The sequence below is a fragment of the Urocitellus parryii genome, chromosome 5, assembly GCF_045843805.1.
Source record: "Urocitellus parryii isolate mUroPar1 chromosome 5, mUroPar1.hap1, whole genome shotgun sequence".
Taxonomy (NCBI): Eukaryota; Metazoa; Chordata; class Mammalia; order Rodentia; family Sciuridae; genus Urocitellus; species Urocitellus parryii.
In genome coordinates, this window is record NC_135535.1 from 197,073,038 (window position 1) to 197,096,265 (window position 23,228).

At 33.7% G+C, this 23,228-nt stretch overlaps 1 protein-coding gene across 1 annotated transcript in view; it reads left to right on the forward strand.

Moving 5' to 3' along the window:
* Positions 1-23,228, forward strand: part of Atrnl1 (attractin like 1) — a 694,860-nt gene that overhangs the window by 164,417 nt on the left and 507,215 nt on the right. Inside the window, exons 17-19 of the mRNA XM_026389193.2 lie at positions 348-536; positions 6,923-7,141; positions 17,933-18,070. Coding sequence (XP_026244978.2) covers positions 348-536; positions 6,923-7,141; positions 17,933-18,070 — 546 coding nt within the window. The remainder of the gene's footprint in view (positions 1-347; positions 537-6,922; positions 7,142-17,932; positions 18,071-23,228) is intronic.

The window sequence follows — 23,228 nt, forward strand, 5'->3', positions numbered from 1 at the left end:
ATGTTTGCTGTGATAACTTGTGGAATATTTACATAAAAAATTGTGGCTGGGAAGTAAATAATGCATAGTATCAAGTACATAGAAAAACTAGGTTGCAGATTATATTACCTTCATAATTTTTAGAACGGTACTATTTGTAAGGAATTTAAAACTATACAGGAATTACAGATTTTCAAATTTAATAGTAAATTTTAGTAGTATTGACATATCATCTTTATTTATCACATTATGTTATGATGACACACTTGGCTTAATTGAAACATTCCATAAATAACAGAATGAAACCCATACATTTGTGTTAAAATGCACTTAATTAATGAAATACTTATATTGCTGATTTATTCCAGTTAGCCCAAATCAAAATGCAAGGCCATGCAAAAAGCCATGCTCTCTAAGGACGTCGTGTTCCAACTGCACAAGCAATGGCATGGAGTGCATGTGGTGCAGCAGTACAAGGCGGTGCGTCGACTCCAATGCCTACATCATTTCCTTTCCATATGGACAGTGTCTGGAGTGGCAGACTGCCACCTGCTCCCGTAAGTGTTCATCTAGAGTGACTGTTTATTTAACAACAACATAAATCATTTCTGTGACAGAACGAGTAATAAGACATTTTAGGAAGTTTCAACTAATGAGAAAAAATATTGTCACAGCCAAGTTTAAAATCTGCTAGTGGTATTAGCCTCTGATTTGTATTGTATCATCATTTTGAATTCCATTAAATATCTTCCCCTAAAAATTAACATTTTGCCACATTTATAGTCTCTTCCCTCTGAACTCTTGAGTGTAGATGAGAGGCGACATGACACTTCATGGCAATGCTCACCTCAAGAATCACATATTGCTTTGTTGTGCCTCTTTAGTGTCCTTTAATGTAGTACAGTTCTCCTGTCTTCTTTTTCTTACATGACTTTGATATTTTTGAATAATCTTTGTCAGTTGTTTTATAAGGCTGTAAATTTGTATTTGTCTAATTATTTTTTTTATGATTAGATTCATATAAGCATTTTTTTGATCAAAAAATACCAGTGTTGATACACATATTACAAATGCAGGATGCAGAATCTTGGTGTCAAATGGAGAGTCATGGCAGTAGAGCAGTGCTGGACTTGCTGTGGGTTACTCTTCAAGAGAAAGCTCTGCCCCTTGCTGGTCCCATATTTTATATGGAGTACAGGATAAGGATACATCTGACTGAAGTTTTGATACTGGGTATCCTATGGTTATGAGAGTGGCTCTGCTTGCCAAAATAGACTGCATCAGAATGCAGCTGCCAAGAGAATTACATCACTCTTCTGATAGCACTTGGTGGCCTGGGGGGAGTTCAGAACCTGTGCAGCTCCTTCTGCTTGGGAGAAGGTCCTTGCCCTAGCTAGTACCTTGCTAACAGAGAATATGGTTTGTCTTCCCATAATCCTGTCTCCCAAACTGAGGCTGATCAAAAATGTGCCTGTCCATAGGGACCTGAATTAATTGTTCTGTTCATATTCAGAATTAGAAAGATGAAAAGGTAACTCCTGCTGCTCCTGACACCCACTTCTCAATGTTGCATCCATGTCCCACTCATAAGGTACTGTCCATCTTATAATTGATCTAGATTTTTTAAAAAAATAATATGCTTTGTAGGGGCCCAAGAGTTACCATTTCATCACCACAGGTAGCTGTAGAATTATCTGAGATAGAGTTGGTGTCCAAATTTATGTTCATCCAGGGCTCCTTGATTTGAACAAAGCAAAACATTCATTTACTTGCTAAGTGTTAACAGGCATAGATAAAATGAAAGGAATTTTTTATTCTTTCTCAGTTTCCTATTTCTCAACTGCTGAATGTCAAGACAGAGGGATCAAGAGTCCTTAGAATTTATTTTTTTTCCAGTACTTAAACCTGTAAAAAGCAAAGTTTGAAAAGATTGCATTCAGTGAATATGCTGGTGTGTTTATGCCAGCCCCCAAAGCAATTACAGTTATAGATCAGCCAAAGGGGACACAGATAATTACTTGGGGTGCAATATCTGTTAAACTCAGGCATGTATGTGTTCATGGTTGAAAGTTATTAAATGGACAGAGGAAGAAACTATTTCAATTCTCTACTAGAGAAACCTCTCTAGATCTTTATCCCAAGTTTAAATCCTTTTTCTTAAAGATAGCTCTCAGTTCTCCACTGTTATTATCTTGCCTCTCCTCCCATCCTACAACTCTTTTAGGTCCAGTTCAGGGTTTTGCATCAGTTCACCAGCTTCCTTTTGTTCCTTTCTGCTGGGTATATTATAGGTTGAGCTCCTTGTTGCTATCTCCTTTTAGGGACTTTGTATAGATACTGAGGAGTTGTTGGTCTGAAGTAGCTTTGGTAGCATAGAAATCATCTTATAACTAGAGGCCAGCTGCTAGGGGAGTTGACTATCAGGGCTGGAGACTATTGAGGAGATGAGATGGTCTTTAGCCTCTCCTATCCTAAGTGGTCCTCTTTGTCTTTCCACAAACATTGATGTTAAGTGAAAGAGGCCAAACATGGAAGACTAGGTACTGATAGAGTTCATTTAGATAATATTAAAAAATGGACAAAACTAAACTGTATTGTTTAGGAATGCATATGTAGGTGGCAATAGAGTAAGGGACAGACTTGTTCTCATAAATGTCAGGTAGTAGGTAGTTCCGGGAGAAGATTGGGGTGCTGACTGGGAAGTGGCAGAAGGGAGGCAATGTTTCACTTTCAAGCTGTGCACAGGAACAGAGTGTTTATTTATAATACTTTATTAGTCTCACATTTTTCTTTATGTACTACTCCATATGTGTGATATATTTCACTTTAAAAAAGGAAAAAAGGTAGGTTAAATGAAAGTCTCTAAGCTTTTATTCTCTTAAGAACTTATAAGTTACTTAGAGTGAAATCTGAGTTATCTTCTCTGTCATGTGTGCCATTCCTGTGGCTGTGTAGGCTTCATTTGTGCTGATGATGTCAGCACTACTATAATGGTTGTTTTTGTTGCAGAGTTTTTTAATTATATGGTCTGTGCATCATTGTGGGGAAGAAGGGTATTGTATCTTACCTCAAGGCAACCTCCTATTTCTGCAAGTAGTACTTACCTGGCACTGATCCGCTTTTTGTGAAAAACAAATTTATTTTCAATTATTATTATTTTTTTTCTTGTACTTTTAACCAGCAAATTTGTACTGAGTTTTTAAAAAAAATGCTAAAAAATAAAATTGTGAGTAGGGGTGAAGATGACATTCTTGCTCAAAATCTAAGAACTAAAGCAACTATTATTTTTTCAAGTTGTTGACCTTTGGATGATGACTTTTTCATGCTTTTAGATATATATATATATATATATATTTTTTTTTTTTATTTTTTTTTTATTTTTTAATTTTTTGTGGTGCTAGGGATTGAACCCAGGGCTTTGTGCATGGGGGACAAGCACTTTACCAACGGAGCTATATCCCTATCTCTAGCTTTGTATCTTTTTATGATTAATTATATATAATAGATCTATATTATCATTTTCTACTATAGGTGCCTGATTATTTACCATTTACAGTAATCTTTAAAAAATATTTATAGTTTCAAATAAAGCATTATATTAGAAAAGGACTAAGTTTCATGTTGTTTTTAGAAAACTGTGTCAGTGATTGGTTTTCTGGAAAAAGGAACTTAAGGGAAACTCGTCTTTGGAAATGAGAGGCAAATGTGAATTTAGCAATATTCTCCAGTTACTACTATATTGCGGCATCAATGTTTAAAATTCACAAATTGAAGAAAGGAAATATATTTTAAGATTAATTTTGCCTAATGGCTTCTGAGAAAGCTTTGTTAATAAGTAGGATTATTAATAATTGATAGCTTTAAAATAGATGCTTTATTTGTGAAAATGAATTTCTAAGGGCATTATTTAAAGTAATAATAGAAGATTTAGTTTTTAATATATAGAAGTTCAAATGAAAATGAAACCAAAGTGAAATAGTAAAACTAGAATAATAAGAGACTTGAGAATATATTTCTCACAAATCTGTATTTCTATTTTCTTGGTTCTGGGGATTGAACCTAGGGTACTTAACCACTTAGCAGGGTGTTGCTGAGTTGCTTAGGGCCTTGTTAAGTTGCTGAGACTGGCTTTGAACTCTCTATCCTTTTGCTTGCAGTCTTCCTAGCTTCTGGGATTACAGGAGTGTGCCACTGTGCTTGGCAAAAATTTGTATTTCTTTTAGTATTTTGTAGATTTTATTTACTTGTCTAATTTAAAACTTGATATTTTTTAACAATTAAAGGCAGTTATTTCTTAAATTTTCTGACAGTTTTCTTGTGGATTGATTTTTCCAATTCTTACACATTTAAAAAATCACAATGAATATTTTATAATTTGACATTCAAAGCCCCCCAAATAAATAAAATAAAATGATTGATTTAATGTTCTTTAATTCAAGTATAGTCTCTACACTATCCATAACATTAAGGACAATAGCACAGCATATATAACCTTTCCTGTAATACTGTTTTTTTTTTTATTAAAAAAATGACAGCGGAATGCATTACAATTCTTTTTTTTTAAACATTTATTTTTTAGTTATAGGTGAACACAAATCTTTATTTTATTTTTTTATGTGTGCTGAGGATCAAACCCAGTGCCTCATGCATGCTAGGTAAGCGCTCTACCTCTGAGCCACAACACCAGCCCCTGCATTACCATTCTTATTACACATATATACCATGATTTTTCATATCTCTGTTTGTATATAAAGTATGTTGACACCCAATTTGTGCTGTAATACTATTTATCTGTAAGAAAAATATAAAACAAAATCTGTTAGTTTTTGAGTCATTATTAAATACTAAAAAAATGATTTTTTTTAAAAAAGTTTTTCAACAGTGCATGTTATTTTCCATTCCTGAACCAAAATGAAACCAACATTACCATATTCAATAGTTTTATATTGAAAATGAAATCCAAGAGACTTAGATGTTGCTTTGAACATGACATTTTATAACTTGTCATTAAATCCTAAAATTGAATAGATAAACAGAACAAGAAGATTAATAGTTTGTCATTCAGGGCAAGAAACCCAGGATTCTTTAACCTAAGATTTCCCTACCTGTTTAGAAAGCACTAGCAGGAGTGTTGTATTGAGAATAATTTAATTTGTTTGTAATGCTAAGATATCTTAATGATCATTTTTCCTTAAAAATAATTCTAAGATAAAATTTGTTTTCCTAGGAAATACACATAGGCTATAGTATATTAGAAATCAAATTTATTCTGCGCAAGACCTAGGTAAATTTTACTGCAAACCATCACATGATAGTAAATAATTGGAATGTGAACATACCATAACTAATTTGATTTTTGCATTATGTCCTATGAATTATACAGCAAGCCAAGATAGTTTTGAGGACAATGGGAGTAAACCAGTTAATAGTACCGTGGACTAAGTACATAGACATAAGAGAAATATTTCAAACCACATAAACTAAGGAGAGATGGCAGAATATGGAATGTTCATTTGTCTTCTAAATGAAGTGTCATTCACTACTGGGCACTGTTGGAAGAAATGTGAATTTCAAAGGGAAGACTCTTCATCCTAATGAATTATTTGTCTACAAGGTTAACATCAGCTGTTTGTGTTCAATGACTCAGAGTAGTCTTTCTTTTTTATTTCTTATTAAGGAAATATAAGAGGTAGTACTTACTCTCCATCTTCTTTTATCCAATCTCTTGAGATTGGATAAAAGAAAAAAATTCACAAAAAAGAATATCATCATTGATAAATTCTTCAGATCTTTAATGTTCTAGTGTGTCTACACAGCTACCATAATGAGTTCCTGATATTCATCAAGAAACCCACACCATTCCTATTTATAGTAATCTGAGGAACATTTTTCTTTCAGCAATGTTAAACACTGAGTGCCAGCTAAGTTGTTGATACTACACTAATGAAACTGAGTCTGCCAGAAATTTACCTTGTTTTTCCCCTGCTCTGGGCTTTTCTAGCAAGTGATAGAAAACATCATCATGGTGCTTTATATGTCTATCACTATTTTTTTTAATAGATAAACAATTCCCAAATAAAGTATACCAGTCATAGCAAATAAAAAATAAAAGAATTACAGAATATTTCAGCCCAGTATAGGATGCTGGGATTAAAGCTTAAAGCATCACATAGCAATGATTATGAATATGATGTCAGACTTTCATGACATCACAACAAAAGTAAGTGTAGCAAGTCTCATAGGTTATACCTCAAAAAGTTGAGCTTCAGCAAATCAGTCTTGGAGATATCCTGCAGCCCTGAAAGAGTACACATAGCTGGTTGTTACTGAAACAGAGTATCAGGTTCCTTTGTTCCCACTCGGTGTACTCTTGGGGTGAAATTGAGTTTATTTATATAAGCAAATATTAGTATTTTGGACCCTTGGGAAGAGCATTGGTTTTGTGAAGCAGTCTAAATGGGGTTCAGGAATCTCAGGGAATGGGCAGGCATCACTTATACTTGATGTCCAAAGGGAAAGTGCAGAGGTTCTCATTGAAGGACCCATAGGATGTATAATAGGGGTGGCTAACACAGCTCTGTATCACAGACAATGGTACAGCTCATTTGTAGGCCCCTGGATCAGCTCCTGAAAAGTATTATTAGTGAGAAGGTCCTCAGGAGTCTCTAAGTTTTGACTTCATTTTTCTCCATGTCATGATTATCATCCCCTTTTTAAAAAAATTGCCCAATTAACTTCATTTATCTCATCTTTGTTCATTATATACATTTTATTTGCTTGCCAATTCCTATCTCATAGATACTAGTGCAAAAATACATTAACTTCATTAACTATAGTTGATGACACTATCTTTTTTCATAATTAAGTTTATTTTTCCTTTAGCTTACAATTCTATTTGACTATAAAGTCACATAACGTATTTTTTAATGTTTCTATCACACAGCTCAGAATTGTTCTGGATTGAGAACCTGTGGACAGTGTTTAGAACAGCCTGGATGTGGCTGGTGCAATGATCCTAGTAATACAGGACGAGGACACTGCATTGAAGGGTCTTCACGGGGACCAGTGAAGCCTGCTGGGATTCACAGTAGTGAGATGGTACTTGACACCAGTCTGTGCCCTAAAGAAAGAAACTATGAGTGGTCCTTTATCCAGTGTCCAGGTAATCAAAATGTGATGAAAATAATTACAGTTTATCCTTGAATGAACCAATATATTATAAAGTTTTATTGTTCATACCATTGTATATCTTAGAGTTCTCTAGAAATTCAGTATACACACTGAAACTTTATGGTAAGTATTGTAGAGTTGCCTATAACATCTGTGAGTCATCTGGCCTTAATTTGAAAGCTGCCAGTGGTATTCATTACTAATCAATTTTGAAGAATTAAATGTAATTTTTCAGGAGCTTACTTTATAGGAAATCAATACTTATGCTAAATATAATCAATCTTCTTGAAAATTAATTTATTCAGACATTTTTATAGAGTGCCTACTTGTGCTAAAGAATATTTTAGGTATTAAAGTCACAAAAATTAATGAATTAGACTGAAATCATTGCATTTATGTAACTCATTTTAATTAAAATTCATAAAATTAATTTCATACAATGAAGTTAGAATAGTAGTAAGTGCTAGTATCTAAATAAAGGAAAGAAGAGGATAAGGCTTGCTATTTAAAGTAGATTGAGAAAATACCACACTAAAAAGTGAAATAAACACCTGAAGTAGATGAGGAAACAAATCACAGGGTTAATTGGGTAAAGAGTGGTCCAGAAGAGGTAATAGCCTGCCAAAGGTAGTTGGGTGAGGTGGTTTATTTGGGAGATGATTTTAGGAGGCATAGTGAGGGAATGAAGAGAGTTTCAAAAAGTAACCAGAAAACTAATAATATGTACATTATGAATCTGGCTACCACACTGGGAAACTGGGACTCAGACCCAGCAAGGATTTACAAAGAACTATGTTGAATGCTCCTCAAAATTAATCCCACTGAGGTACTGGGAGGCTGGGGCATATAACCATTGCCTCCTATCCCCCACTGGTTAAGCAATGTTCTTGTAGATATTAATTCCCTGCTAGTTCAGAAGTATATCAGCATGTCTGACCAATAGCTTTCCCTGGCACAAGTGAAAACCCCGAGGCAGAAAATGGAGAGATGCTGCAGAACATGCCTTAGATGAGACACTGACAATGTACAGTACTGAGACCAGATGAACCAAGAGAATGTGGCACATATTGTAACAGTACCCTATACAAAGACTATGTTATATATATAAAAACAATAACATGGATCAAACTATTGATTCACAGAAAAAGATAGATGAATCATCAATGTATTTTGCTTAATGGAATAGCTTGATCCAATGACTACAGTTTGTATTATTTCCTTTAGAAGACAATTTGAAACAGACAAAAGTATGTGGATGAAAAATCAATCAGTTATTTGCTAGGAGTAGTGTTAAGGATTGATTTTTAAGGAGACATCACTGTGAAATTATGAGGGACAGAACTTCTGGGGGTATGTTACTGATTTAGTAGATATGTAACTCTATGCATTTATCAAAATCCATGCTTTATGCTAGGCATGTAGCTCAGTAGTTGTTTTAGTCAGCCTTTTCACTGCTGTGACTAAAAGACCTGAACTGAACAATTTTAGAAGAGGTAAAGTTTATTTGGAGCTCATGGTTTTAGAGGTTATAGTCCATACACAGCAAGTTTTTTCCTGGGGGCTTGAGGTGAGGCAGAATATCATGTGGAAGAGTGTGGTAAAGGGAAGCAGCTCACATGATGATCAGAAAGCAGAGAGACTCCATTTGCCAGATACAAAGTATATACCCACTACTTCCCCAATGCCCATTTCCTCCAGCCACACCCTACCTGCCTTTAGTTACCACTCAGTTAATCTCATCAAGGAATTAATTAAGGCTCTTATAAGCAGATACTTTCACTTCTGAATGTTCTTGTATTGTCTTATACATTAGCTTTTGGGGGACATATCAAATCCAAACTCTATCAGTGATAGAGCACTTGCCTAGCATGTGCAAGGCTCTGTGTTTGATCCCTATGACTATCTACCCCCCTCCAAATTCTTGCTGCATATCACAAATTTAAAAATAAGTTAACCATGAAGTTAGGGGATCCCAGGTTTGAAATGTAAATTGTGAGAATTGAACCTACCCATATTATTGCAAATGCCATAATCTCACAAAAAAATGACTTACTTAACTTTTGGAAAAACAGTTTTTTGATACTAAAAGGAGAAACCCATACATAAATACACTGTACTCTGGTAAATTTGTTTCTCACAGGTACAAGTTAACAGTTTCTAGCAATACTTTATTTGTATACTGGATTTGAACAAATAAGTAATTTGTATTTAATGGAAGCTAGGCTTCTTACTTTCAGATAAAAGGTTAAAAATAAGCAAAGAGTTAAGGCTAAATGAACTGTTTGGTGCTAGATAAAAGCCTAAGAGAGTAGTATGAATTCATTTTTATTTTAAAAAGTATATAGAAGTAAATATGTGTGTGTGTACATGAGTTAGTATTCATGCAGTTGTTTCCTAGCTCTGTTTGTTGAGAGGGTCTAGAAGTTTGACAGCCATCAGTGGATGTATTAAATAGATGATTAGATATAATTGAAGAGATCATTAATAAACTAGAAGGTAAATATGAAGAAACTGAAATTCAGAGTTCAGAAGAAATATATATTTCTTATATATAAAGGAAAGAGATTAATTAAGCAATACAAGATGCAAAGTATGAAAATAGGTTGTTAAAGATAGGGAGGATATAATGAAAAATTCTGAATATTTTTAATAGAAATTTCAGAAGGAGAAAATGGAAAAGGGTAGAGGAATTATTTGAATACCTCATAATGCTATGGGAATATAGACACCACACACACGGTTACTACCATCCAGTTCAAATATAAAATAGGATTTGCTAGGAAAAGTTTGTAATTCAAGAGTTAGAGGAATGCATGTGATTTCATAAATTCTTTGAATATCGAGAAATTTGTGTTTAAGTCAGACATAATTGTTCTGCATGCAGTGGCATTGCAGAAGAAAAAGATATGAATCCTACAAGTCTCTACAGTTTTTTTAAAGGGATGAGCAGGAATAATATATGTGACAAGAGAAATGAGTGCTTCTTTGTCAAGAAAAAATTTCAGTTAGCAATGATCCAGAGATGGTCTCTGGAGTTCTGTGACTGGTATTATCATAATTTTGCGTTGAGCATTCAAAAAGCAAGAATAGAAAAGTATAGATACAAATTTTTATGATTACCTGTTGTCAGTGCTTATGATGAATCCATAGTAGTTAAAGCAGTGTAGAATTGGTACAGGAACAGACAGATAACCCATGAAACATGATAGAAATTGTAAAAACATGCCCACATTAAAAACAGTCCTTGACTTAACATGGTTCTACATAACTATTTTTTGACTTTACAGTGGTATGATAGCAATAGGCATTTGGTAGAAACTGTACTTTGAATTTTAATCTTTTCCAGGCTAGGGATGGGCACAATACTCTTGTGATGCTGGGCAGCAGCAGTGAGCTGACTTCCCAGTCATCCATGCTGTCACTAGGGTGAACAATTGATACACTGCAGTGTACAGTGTTGCTAAGCTGAGAAGTAGGGTAGGTTAGTTGTATTAAAAGCATTTTTGAAGTAAGGCTTTTTTTTTTTAACCTTAAAATGGATTTATTGGGATGTAATCCCACCATGATCGTGGAACATCTGTGTTTATGGTTTCTTTGTTCTTTATGAAGCTGGGTACTTCATAAAGGAAAGAGATTAATTTAACTCATAATTTTAAAGTTCAGGATCAGGCAGCTCCATCTGTTCAGCCTCTGGTATATCACAATGTGGCAGAGAAATGGAAAAGGAAACTGCAGTGTGTAGAAGAAGCCAAGCACACTGGGTGGCCTTGTTTTATAACATCCTCTCTTAAAAGAACTAACTTTGTCCTGGGGGAACTACAATGATCCCCTCTAAGGGTACTGCCCTAATTACCTTCCAATAGGCCACACCTCTTAAAGGCTCCATCATCTCAACACCACCACACTGAACAGACTGCCAGCATATGAACTTTTGGGGGCACATATCCAAACCATTGAATATGGGGGGAAATAAAACAATGACATGCAACAGGAAAGGATGGTCTTTTGAATAAATGATGCTGGGTTAGATTGGATCTCTGAAATTTGTATCTAGACCCCTATGTCATATGGAAAAATTAATTCCATTCAGATTTTGAATCTAAACGTGGAAGCTAAAACAGTGCAACTTCTGGTATATGACATTAGCATGACATTTTTAAGAACTTTGAAGTAGGCAATGCTTTTTTAAGCAGAATACAAAAAATTAACTATTTGGAAAATTATGATATAGTGTACTAAAATATTGAGAAATTCTATTTTTGAAAAAGCATTATTGAGAGAGTTAACAGAGTAAGCTATAAAATGGGAGAAGGTATTTATAATACATACACCTCACAAATAAAACTTATTGAGAATTAAGATTTTTCACAAACCAGTAATAAAATGTATAATAGAAATATGGGCAAGACACTTGAACAGGTACATCACAAAGACAATATTCAAAAGGCTCATACATCTGATAAGGTGTTTAACTTCTTTAGTAATGAGAGAAATGTAAATTAAAAGCAAATTAAAATGCCACCGCTCACCTACAAGTATATTTAAAATGAAGTGGTAATTTTTAAGTGTTGGCATTAATGTGGAACAATTGGATATTTCATGTTCTGTGTTTTGAAAGTCCAAATGGTAAATATTTTGGAACTATTGTTTAGGGTATGCTTGTGATCCAGGAATTCTGGGTGTAGCACACCAGGTGAAAAATTTGCGTGGGACTTTATATTACCTCTAAGCCTGGATGATTTTACATTTTTAAATGGTGGAAAGAAGGAGGGAAATAAGGACAGGAGGAATTTGTGACTGTATTCACACCATCTGAAATGTTTATTCTCTGGTCCTTTATAGAAAACATTTGCCAACTCTGCTAGAGGTTAATACCCAGCAGAGAGTTACTCAGGCTGTCTAGGAGAGATGTACAAGAATGTACATAGCAGCATGGTTTCAGTAGATCGAATCTGGAAGTCACCCAGGTGTTTTGTATCAAGAGTCAGATCAGTACAGAAATTGGAACAACTCCATATACTGGAACAATGAAGATGGCAGGAACAAATTTGTAACATTGAGACAAAGAAGCCAGACACAAAACAGGACTTGGTCTATTAATCAGTCTACCTAGAGGTCAAAGATGGCAAAACTATTTGATGGATGAAAAGTCAGGGTAGAGGGGGCTGTGGTTGTGGCTCAGTGGTAGAGTGCTTGCCTCGCATGTGTGAGTCATTAGGTTCGAGTCTCAGCACCACATATAAATAAATGAATAAAATAAAGGCCCATCAACAACTAGAAAAAAGAAAAAAGGAAAGTCAGAGTAGAGCCAGGTATGGTGGCACATGCCTGTAATCCCATTGGTTTAGGAGGCTGAGACAGGAGGATTTCAAGTTCAAAACCAACCTCAGTCAGCAATGGTGAGGTGCTAAGCAACTCAGTGAGACTCTGTCTCTAAATAAAATACAAAATAGGGCAAGGAATGTGGCTCAATGGTTGAGTGCCCCTGAGTTCAATTCCCAGTACTGCCACCAACAAAAAATCAGGGTAGAGGTTACTTTTGGAAGATGGGGGCTAGTTATCATAAGCATGTCCAGGGGAATTCTTTTATTTCTGAGAAGTATTTATGAATCATAGTTTTAAATATTAATTCTTTTCCATTTCTGCCCATCTTTGTTTCTTCCTTTATTACATCTTTCTTGGTTGTTCTCCTTTTTTAAAATGCCTCATTAAACTTTCAGGGGAGTCTGTTCTTCCTTGTGTACTTCATAAAATGAGATACTTCCCCCCTCATTTCTTACCAGAGTTTAGTTAACTCTGTTTTCTTCTTTCTCTCTTTTATATCTAATTTGTAATGCTTGAATTTCTGATTTAAGATGGTTTTTTAAGCACTGTAATGTTGGCTTGGTTGTATTTAATTCTGTTTAGAGAGCTTAGAGTCTTCTGCTTTGTGTTTGAATTTTACAGAGGAGTATGCATTGATTTGAGAGTGATGGATCTGGTTTCTTATTTTTAAAATAATAACTATAGATTCACTAAATTTTGGGGGCACTGTTTTAATTTATAAGACTCCTAGTTTGAGGTAATCTCCTCTGTCAGAATAGTAAACATTTGGTGTTAGTGTTAAGGTTATATGTGCTCTGTACGCTGAATATGGTTTTTTAAAATTTTTTGCAAGAATTTAATTTTTTCACTATATTTCTTTATGCCTCAAAAAGCCAGTTACCAAAAGGCCTTTCCCTTTTGTGCCCTGTACTTTATTTGTCCCCTGACACTAAACCTGAGACTGCTCCTTCAAATTGGGCCCACGTTTAAGTCTTGTCCTTATAGGGGGTGTCCTGGTCTACAAGGACTGCTGCAATATTTCTCTTTGTGACACAGACCTATGTATCAACTTTAGACTTGAGGCTAGCTCCACTCTTTTCTCTTTTCCATGATGTATCTAGGTAAAGCCTAGCACACCACAAATCCTTGCAGTGGTGTGGAAACAAAAGAGATTCCTTCCTTGGATTTGTCTTTTTCTTTTTTAACCTACAGTTGTTTTGAAGACTGTCATTTCTGTTGTCTGATTATAAAGACTGTGTAGTTTTGGTGAAGTTTTCTTTTAAAAATTCTTATTTTTTCTTTTCCTTTGTAGGACATTGGGAGACCGCATAGGTAGCTTCTATGGTTTTCAGTTATCAAAATGTTTTATCCTATTTCTTTATCACACTAAAATGGAATTATTATAAGAAGGAGTTGTGCAAGCTGGTAATCCTAGAGACTTGGGAGTCTGAGGCAAGGGGATTGCACATTTGAATTCAGCCTCGGCTATTTTAGCAAGACTCTCAGCAACTTAGTGAGACCCTATCTAAAAATTAATAAGTACTGGAAAAGTATCTCAGTGATAAAGCTTCCCTGAGTTCAATCCCTAGTACCAAAGCAAATAAACAACAAAAACTACAATAAAAACAAACAAAAGAAAAAGCCTAGAATTTTAAAGAGATTAATTTTCCAATTACTTGTTATTTTGTAGGACTGCAATTTACTTTATTATATTGTTTATTTGTACTCTAGTAGCTTTTCTTGCAGATATTTTTAAGGATTTTCTTAAAGTTGCGTAGCAATAAGTAGGGTTGTTGGGTTGTTTTTTTTTTCCTTTCCAAGTCATGCATTTTACTTTTGTTCTTATTGCACTGGCTAGAAACTGTAGTAAAACATGGAACAGAATTAGTGAGGGTGGACTTCAGGTGTAAATAGAAAGCATTTAGCCTTTACTTTTATGTATGATGTTATATATAATTAATGTTATGTATAAATATATAAATTTACATATAATATTGAACATATATATACATATATATATTATAATCAGGTAACAGAAAAAAGAAGAGATATGAATTTTTACTCTTTTATTTTAAATAGTTACTATTACCAGTGCTCTTTATTTTTTTGTATGACATTGAAGGGATCTCTATGGTCTCTTGGTATCTCTTATAGGGGTCCTGTAATATTTCTTGAGAGGTGGACCTGCTCACAGTGAATTCTCTTGCTGCTGTCAAGATTTTCTTCCTGACTTTCATCATTTTTATTATAATGCATCTGTTTGTGAATCTTTTGTGTTTATCCTGTTTAGAATTTGTCAGTCTTTTTGGATATGTAGATTTGTGTTGTTTATTGAATTTGAGGAGTTGTAGAGATTATTTCTTCAAGTAATTTTGGCATCTTTTCTGTCTTCACTCCCAAAGCACCCTGTTGGTGCACCTAATGATGTTATGCATTCTTAGCTCTGTTAACCCATCTCCATTCTTTTTTCTCTCTGTATTTCAGATTATAATCTATATTGATCCATCTTTAAGTTTGCTAATTCTTTCTTCTGCCTGTTTAGATATGTGGTTAAGTATGTCTAGTGTATTTTTAAAAAATTTTAGTTATTGTACTTTTCAACTTTATAATTTTCTTGTTTAATAATTTCTGTGTATTTTTTCATATTCTTTATTTGATGACATTATATTCATGCCTTACTTTATTTCTTTAAACATGTTTAAAATTTTTATCTGGCATTTTTCAGTTTTATTATTCATTCCTTTTTACTCCTGATTCTTCTTTATGGTCTGTTTTAGTTTTTCATTGTGAGATTTAACTCAGTAAGTGGTTGTTTTCCTTGATAGATATTGGCAAACCAAGGTTGGGAGGTCAAATCTGGTCCTCTGCCTAATTTTGTTTATTTTTTTGTTTTTGTACTACAGAGAGTGGCAGAGATGAGTATTTATGACAGAGGCTATATGGCTTGCAAAACCTAAAATATTTACTATCTATTTCTTTACAAAAAAAGGTTTTAGTCCATGTCCTGTGGAATATTTATGTGTCCTGAGCTGTGGAATTGTCTTAAAAGGCCATTTCTACCTTTTTCCTAAGGCCTATGAGAAATTTCTTCTTGCAAAGAAGATTTTATATTGAGGTTTGATTTTAGAGCTCCTTTACTATGGATTTCCACCCAACACATAATGTGTCCCATGGGCTTTAAGTTTTTAACAAGTGTCTTTTTGCTTTCATGCACATACTTCAGTAGACTTCAGGTTCTTTGGTTCATGATGTGTTTTAGTACTTTTTTTCACACATAGGGGCTGCAGTTCATGGCTTCACTTTATGAACATGTTCGGTTTAGCTCCATTCCTTGAGGATGCCAGCAGTGACATCTCCTGGCCTTGCTGGATTTAAAGCCCATGCTTCCTGTTGCTTGTTTAAACTTTACTATTCTTGCTTTAAATTCCTGCTTCATTTTTAGCACCTGATAATTCTCATTTCTTTTAAGGTAGCCTATGTTAAAAATGCTGTTGTGTAAATCTTTGCCTTGAATTTATGTGTATACATTTTTTAAAATTTATTGAGAATGTCAAGAAGATATTTTTTAAAGTTGCACATCTGTTTTAGAGGGTAAACATTTTCCGAAACTGTGTACTTTATTTGCATATTATATGCTGAATTTGTCATTATGTTTTATTTTGATATTTTTCTGTTTGTGTATCCGTAAATGAGAAGCCATCTGGGATGGTTTTAAAATTTAAACAAAACAGAATTGATGACTTCTCTTCAGTTTTATTTGCGTTCCACAGGTTGGTATTAGAACCTGTAAAGTAAAAATGTATTCTGCAAGAACTATTAGGTATTGATCCAACATTCTAGAAGGGAAGGTTGAATAGTATTGTATCGGGTTATTTATTTAGGTACAGGGGGTTGAACCTAGAAGTGCATAACCACTGAACCACATCCTCAGCACTTTTTAATATTTTATTAGAGTCAGGGTCTTTCTTAGTTGCTTAGGGCCTTGTTGAGTTGCTGAGGCTCGCTTCAAACCTGAAATCCTACTGCCTCAGCCTCCACAGCTACTGGTATTACAGGCATATGCAACCCTACCTCTTACTAGTGTAAGAGGTAGCATGTGTTACTCTTCTCTAGTTTTGTTTGTCTGTCACCCTACCCAAATTCCTATTGTTGTTGGCAAATTTTATTATTATTAGTGATAATCTATGAGGAAAATGTTAGATGTTGGGAGTTAAATTCATCCCCCTTATTCATAGTTAAAGGAGTTTTTTTTTTTTCCTGATGATTTATTCATGTGGACAGAAATTTCATAAAGTACTTACCATACTCCATTCCTTATTTTGGATCTTTAAGTACATGTAGTGAGCACTCAATAAATTTTGTTTTCTACTGAGTAAATTAATTAGTAATAAATTTTTTTATTAGTAATAAATTTTTTATGAAGCAGTAACTTAATCTTTTAAGCATAACACTAAAAACAAAAGCTTTTAATAATATCATTGTTCTTATAAAAATTATATAAATTTCTTTTTGAAAACTGTTGATGTAGAAACACCTTACTAGAATAAGGTAACCATCATTGACTTTTTCAAAGGCATATTTCTACATTCAAAAATAAAACTGACTATTCTAAAAGTAATATTTTTGTATCATTGTTATGTAACATTTTCCTTTGATACTAAATTTTCTCTTAATTATTTCATAATGCATTTTATATTATAACAAGGGAAAATGTTTATGAGGGTGACAATGATGTTGATTGGGCAGATAGTTTCCAAACTAAGTTAATATAGTGCCCCAAATATGTGTTAAGAATATATATTTTTATGTATCAACTTTTATTCAATCTGAAATTTTTGGATTCTGTTGTTATATCAATGTTCAAACAGACTAAGTCTCATTTATGAAGATAACAAAAAGAGCTTATAAATTCTATGCTGTTTAATTTGAATTCAAGTAGAATTTTAGTAAACACAAGCTTTAAAACTTTTCTAGCCTCAAAAAGATACCATTTGTGCAAATTAATTTAAAAGTGTTTTTTTTTGTTCATTTTAGTACTAATTCATTTTCTTGAAGAATCTATTACTGTATAATTTTCTGTTTGTTTTATTCTTTTCAACTGTAAATGTAATTAGGATGCATTTAACATCCTTTATAAAGCTATATTATTTAGTTTGTGTTTTTGTAACTTACTAGAAAGCATTCATAAGGACTTTTAAGGAAAATGTTAAAAACATTACCTCCTTAGTTATCATTTTTATGTTGCATATTATATCTGCATTATATAGAAGATAAGGTAAAATTTCTGCATAGAATCCATTGTTTATATTGTCTTGTTAATGTTTGTGAGGCACAGGTGTATGCATTTTAAAAAAACTTGGAAAATGACCATTTGGAGTTTGCTGGGATTCAGATTTTTAAAATAAATTCCTGTCTTTTTAGCTATTAAGCTAGCTCTCGTTATGTAGATATTTGTAATACTTTTACTATTTTTCTTTAGCTTGCCAGTGTAATGGACACAGCACTTGCATCAATAACAATGTGTGTGAACACTGTAAAAATCTCACCACAGGAAAACAGTGTCAAGACTGCATGCCGGGTTATTATGGAGATCCAACCAATGGAGGACAGTGCACAGGTACATATTTTTCATGTATTTTTACAAATGAAAAGAAAATTGAGAAAGAGTTGCCCCTTGTGGTGATTGTATGTATCACTAAAGAATAATTCTTTGATACTCAGTTTCAGTATTTCTGGAGGGTAATATAGATTTGTCACGGACTTTGGGAACTATAAAAATTCTGTGATAAGCTTGCTTTAAAGATAATTTTTACTTCAAAATATGAATTCGTATTCATTATAGGAAATTTATCAAATGTAGATAAATAAAATTACCTATAATCTCAGTATTCAAAAACTATCATTGCTGATGTGTTTGTTTTAATAGTATATTATTGTCTTGACTTTTGAAATAAAAATCAATTAAAGGTTATAGGTATATGCCTCATATCAGGTAAGACTTATTTTTGGGCAGGGTGATGGTATAGCATAGCATAACATTTAAGGGGAAGGGTTTGGAATCAATCCTGGACTGAAATTCAAGTCTGTCACTGTTTCAGTGTATGACCTTGGATAATTAACCTCTCAGTGCTTCATTCCCCTCACATGTAAAAGGGATATGATGATAATTCACTAGATTGTCATAAAGCTCAAATGAGACCATATGGAATACAGATCTTGGGAATTTTAGCACATGAAAATAACAGTGTAAATATTAGCTAAAATTGTCACATTTTTTTTTCAGTAAACCCTAATTTCTTCCATTCTCTCCTTCTGCTTCCTATTTGCTTCTTTTGCTTTCTTTATGGCCTTTCTTTTAAATTTTGTTTTAAAGTGAAATTTTATTTTAAGCCTTTCTCTCTAGATTGGACCTTGCCATTTAAAAAAAAAATTTTGAACTACTCTAAGTGGAGATTTCATATAGTGTCTAGAGAAAAGACCTCAGTTGTTGGCAGTGAAAAGCAATCTTCAGGAGGGACTACAGCCTGGTCTAGATAAGTTTATAACACTAGCTTTAAAAATATGGATGTCTGGACCACTTCCTAGAACTATTAAATCAGTGTCTGGATTGGGGTTATAGGGTGAATCTTGGGCCTTGGTTCTTTTTCAAAGTTTCCCAAGTGACTGTTGCTTGCACTCTGGGTTGAGACACCCTAGTGGGTGATGACTGACTTAGCTTTTGAGTTAATAAAATTGCTCAGATTTGGTGGAGGGGAGTTTTGTTTTGTGGAATACTCTGGCCTTTCTGAAGCACTGATATTGCATTGGCTGACATTAGCATTTTCTATGTTCTAGGCACTGTACTAATGACTTTATATTAGCTACATCATATTAGCTTTACAAGAAATTGTATGGCTAGTGTTATTTATCCCCGTTTTACATAAGAACACAAGTGCACAAATAAGTAACATGTCTGATTCTTAGGCCTTGCTATCACCTCAATGTAGTTGCTACATTAATGGGTACAGGGAAGGTCCAGAAGCTCTTAGACAAAAGCCATAGCTTAGTACTGTGTCCAGTGGATACACAAGGTACAGTCTTTGTGGGCACAGTGGAATCCATGAGATTTAGTCATGATCTACTGCAGTCATAGTATTTTGTTATTTATGTGTATCAACTTAAAAGTCCAAGGATTTGGATATATCCTCTTTTCTGCTACTGAAATTTCTGTAGCTAAGAATTTTTACTAGAAGATAAGTATATTTCAGATAGATGGTTTATATATAGTAATATATTATTTTCACCATTTTAATAAAAATATAATTTGAGATGTCTTAATTCACATTATAATTTATATCTATAGACTCTCATATATTTAATAAATAGTTGTGTATGTTTTACTTTTATAAAAATGATTTCATATATACTTTCCAAGTTGTTTTAATGCCTATGTCCATTAGGGTTTTGTGCTCTACTTTACCTAATATATTTATTTTTTTAATTTATATATGACAGCGGAATGCATTACAATTCTTACTATATATAGAGAGAGAGCACAATTTTTCATATCTCTGGTTGTAAATATAATATATTCACACCAATTTGTGTCTTCATACTTTTACTTTGGATAATGATGTCCATCACATTCCACTATCATTTCTAACCCCATGTCCCTTTCCTTTCCTTCTCACTCCTCTGCCCTATCTAGAGTTTGTCTATTCTTCCCATGTTCCCTCTTTCTATCCCACTAGGGTCAGCATCCTTGTATCAAAGAAAACATTCAGCATTTATTTTTTGGGGGGATTGGCTAACTTCACTTAGCATTAGCTTCTCTAACTCCATCCATTTACCTGAAAATGCCATGATTTTATTATCTTTTATTGCTGAGGAATATTCCATTAGTATATATGCCACATTTTTTAATCCATTCATCTATTGAAGGGTATCTAGGTTGGCTCCACAGTTTATCTATTGTGAATTGTGCTTCTATAAACATTGATGTGGCTGTATCCCTGTAATATACTGTTTTTAAGTCCTTTGAGTATAGACTGAGGAGAGGGATACATGGGTCAAATGGTGGTTCCATTCCCAATTTTCCAAGTAATCTCCATACTGCTTTCCTTATTGGCTACATCAATTTGCAGTCCTACCAGCAGTATATGAGTGTACCTTTTGCTCCACATCCTTACCAACACTTATTGTTGTTTGTATGCATAATAGCTGCCATTCTGACTAGAGTGATGATGAAATCTTAAGAGTGGTTTTGATTTGCATTTCTGTAATTGCTAGTGATGATGAACATTTTTTCATGTATTTGTTGATCGATTGTACATCCTCTTCTGAGAAGTGTCTCATAAGGTCTTTGGCCCATTTATTGATTGGGTTATTTAATTTTTTGGTGTTTAGCTTTTTGAGTTCTTTATATACCCTAGTGATTACTGCTCTATCTGATATGTGAGGGGTAAAGATTTGCTCCCAAGATGTAGGCTCTCTATTCACCTCACAGATTGTTTCTTTTGCTGAGAAAAAACCTTTTTGTTTGAGTCCACCCCATTTATTGATTCTTGATTTTAATACTTGTGCACAGGAGTCTTAATAAGGAAGTTGGGGCCTAATCCAACATGATGGAGATTAGGGCCTACTTTTTTTTCCTATTAGGCACAGGGTCTCTGGTTGTATTCCTAAACCCTTGATCCATTTTGAGTTGAGTTTTGTGTATGATGAGAGATAGGGGTTTAATTTAATTTTGTTGCATATGGATTTCCAGTTTTCCCAGCACCATTTGTTGAAGAGGCTGTCTTTTCTCCAATGCATATTCTTGGCACCTTTGTCTAATATAAGATAATTGTAGTTTAGAGGGTTAGTCTCCATGTCCTGTATTCTGTACCATTGGTCTACCAGTCTGTTTTGTTGCCAGTACCATGCTACTTTTGTTACTATTGCTCTGTAGTACAGTTTAAGTTCTGGTATAGAGATGCCACCTGATTCACTCTTCCTGCTAGGGATTGCTTTAGCTATTCTGGGTCTCTTATTTTTCCAGATGAATTTCATGATTGCTTTTTTCTATTTCTATGAGGAATGTCATTAGAATTTTGATCTGAATTGCATTAAATCTGTATAGTGCTTTTGGAAGTATGGTCATTTTGATAATTTTAATTCTGCCTATCCAAGAGCAAGGTAGATCTTTCCACTTTATAAGATCTTCTTTGATTTCTTTCTTTAGGTTTCTGTAATTTTCATTATATACATCTTTCAACTTTTGTTAAGTTGATTCCCAAGTATTTTATTGTTTTTGAGGCTATTGAGAATGGGTTAGTTTTCTTCATTTCTCTTCCAGATGATTTGTCACTGATATATAGAAATGCCTTTGATTTATGGGCATTGATTTTATATCCTGCTACTTTGCTGAATTCATTTACTAGTTCTAGAAGTTTTCTGGTGGAAATTTTAGGGTCTTCCAGGTATAGAATCATATCATCAGCAAATAGTGCCAATTTGAGTTCTTCTTTTCCTATGTGTGTCCCTTTAATTTCTTTCGTCTGTCTAATTGCTATGGCCAATGTTTCAAGAAGTCTGTTAAATAGAAGTGGTGAAAGAGGGCATCCCTGACTTGTTCCAGTTTTTAGAGGGAATGCCTTCAGTTTTTCTCCATTTAGACTGATGTTGCTCTGGGGCTTAATATAGATAGCCTTTATGGTGTTGAGATATGTTTCTCTTATCCCTAGTTTTTCTAGTGTCTTGAACATAAAGGGGAGCTGTATTTTGTCAAATGCTTTTTCTGCATCTATTGAGATGATCATATGATTCTTATCTTTAAGTCTACTGATGTGGTGAATTACATTTATTAATTTCCATATGTTGAACCAACCTTGCATCCCTGGGGTGAATCCCACTTGATCATGGTGCATGATCTTTTTGATATGTTTTTGTATTCGATTTGTTGAATTTTATTGAGAATTTTTGCATCTATGTTCATTAGAGATATTGGTCTGAAGTTTTTTTCTTTGATGTGTCTTTGCCTGGTTTTGGAATCAGAGTGATATTGGCCTCATAGAATGAGTTTGTAAGGGCTGCCTCTTTTGCTATTTCGTGAAATAAATTGGCTAACATTGGTATTAGTTCTTCTTTAAAGGTCTTGTAGAACTCGACTGTGTATCCATCTGGTCCTAGGCTTTTCTTGATTGGTAGATTTTTGATGGCATCTGCTATCTTGTCACTTGAAATTGATGAGTTTAAATTATATATATCATTCTGATTCAATTTAGGCAAATTCTATGACTCTAGAAATGCCTTCGATATCTTATATTTTATTGGAGTACAGGTTTTTAAAATAATTTCTTATTATCTTCTATATTTCTGTAGTGTCTGTTGTGATATTTCCTTTTTCATCACATATGTTAATGATTTGAGTTTTCTCTCTCCTTTGTTAGCTTGGCTAAGTGTCTGTCAATTTTATTTATTTTTTCAAAGAATCAAGTTTTTGTTCTGTCAATTTTTTCAATTGTTTCTTTTGTTTCAATTTCATTGATTTCGGCTCTGACTTCAATTATTTCTTGTTTATTGCTACTTTTGGTGTTGATTTGTTCTTTTTCTAGGGCTTTGAGATGTAGGGTTAAGTCATTTATTTGTTGACTTTTTCTTCTTTTAAGGGATGAACTCCATGTGATGACCTTTCCTCTTAGAACTGCTTTCATAGTGTCTCAGAGATTTTGATATGTTGTATCTGTGTTCACCTTTACCTCTAAAAACTTTTTAATCTCCTCCTTGATGTCTTCTGTGACCCATTATTCATTAAG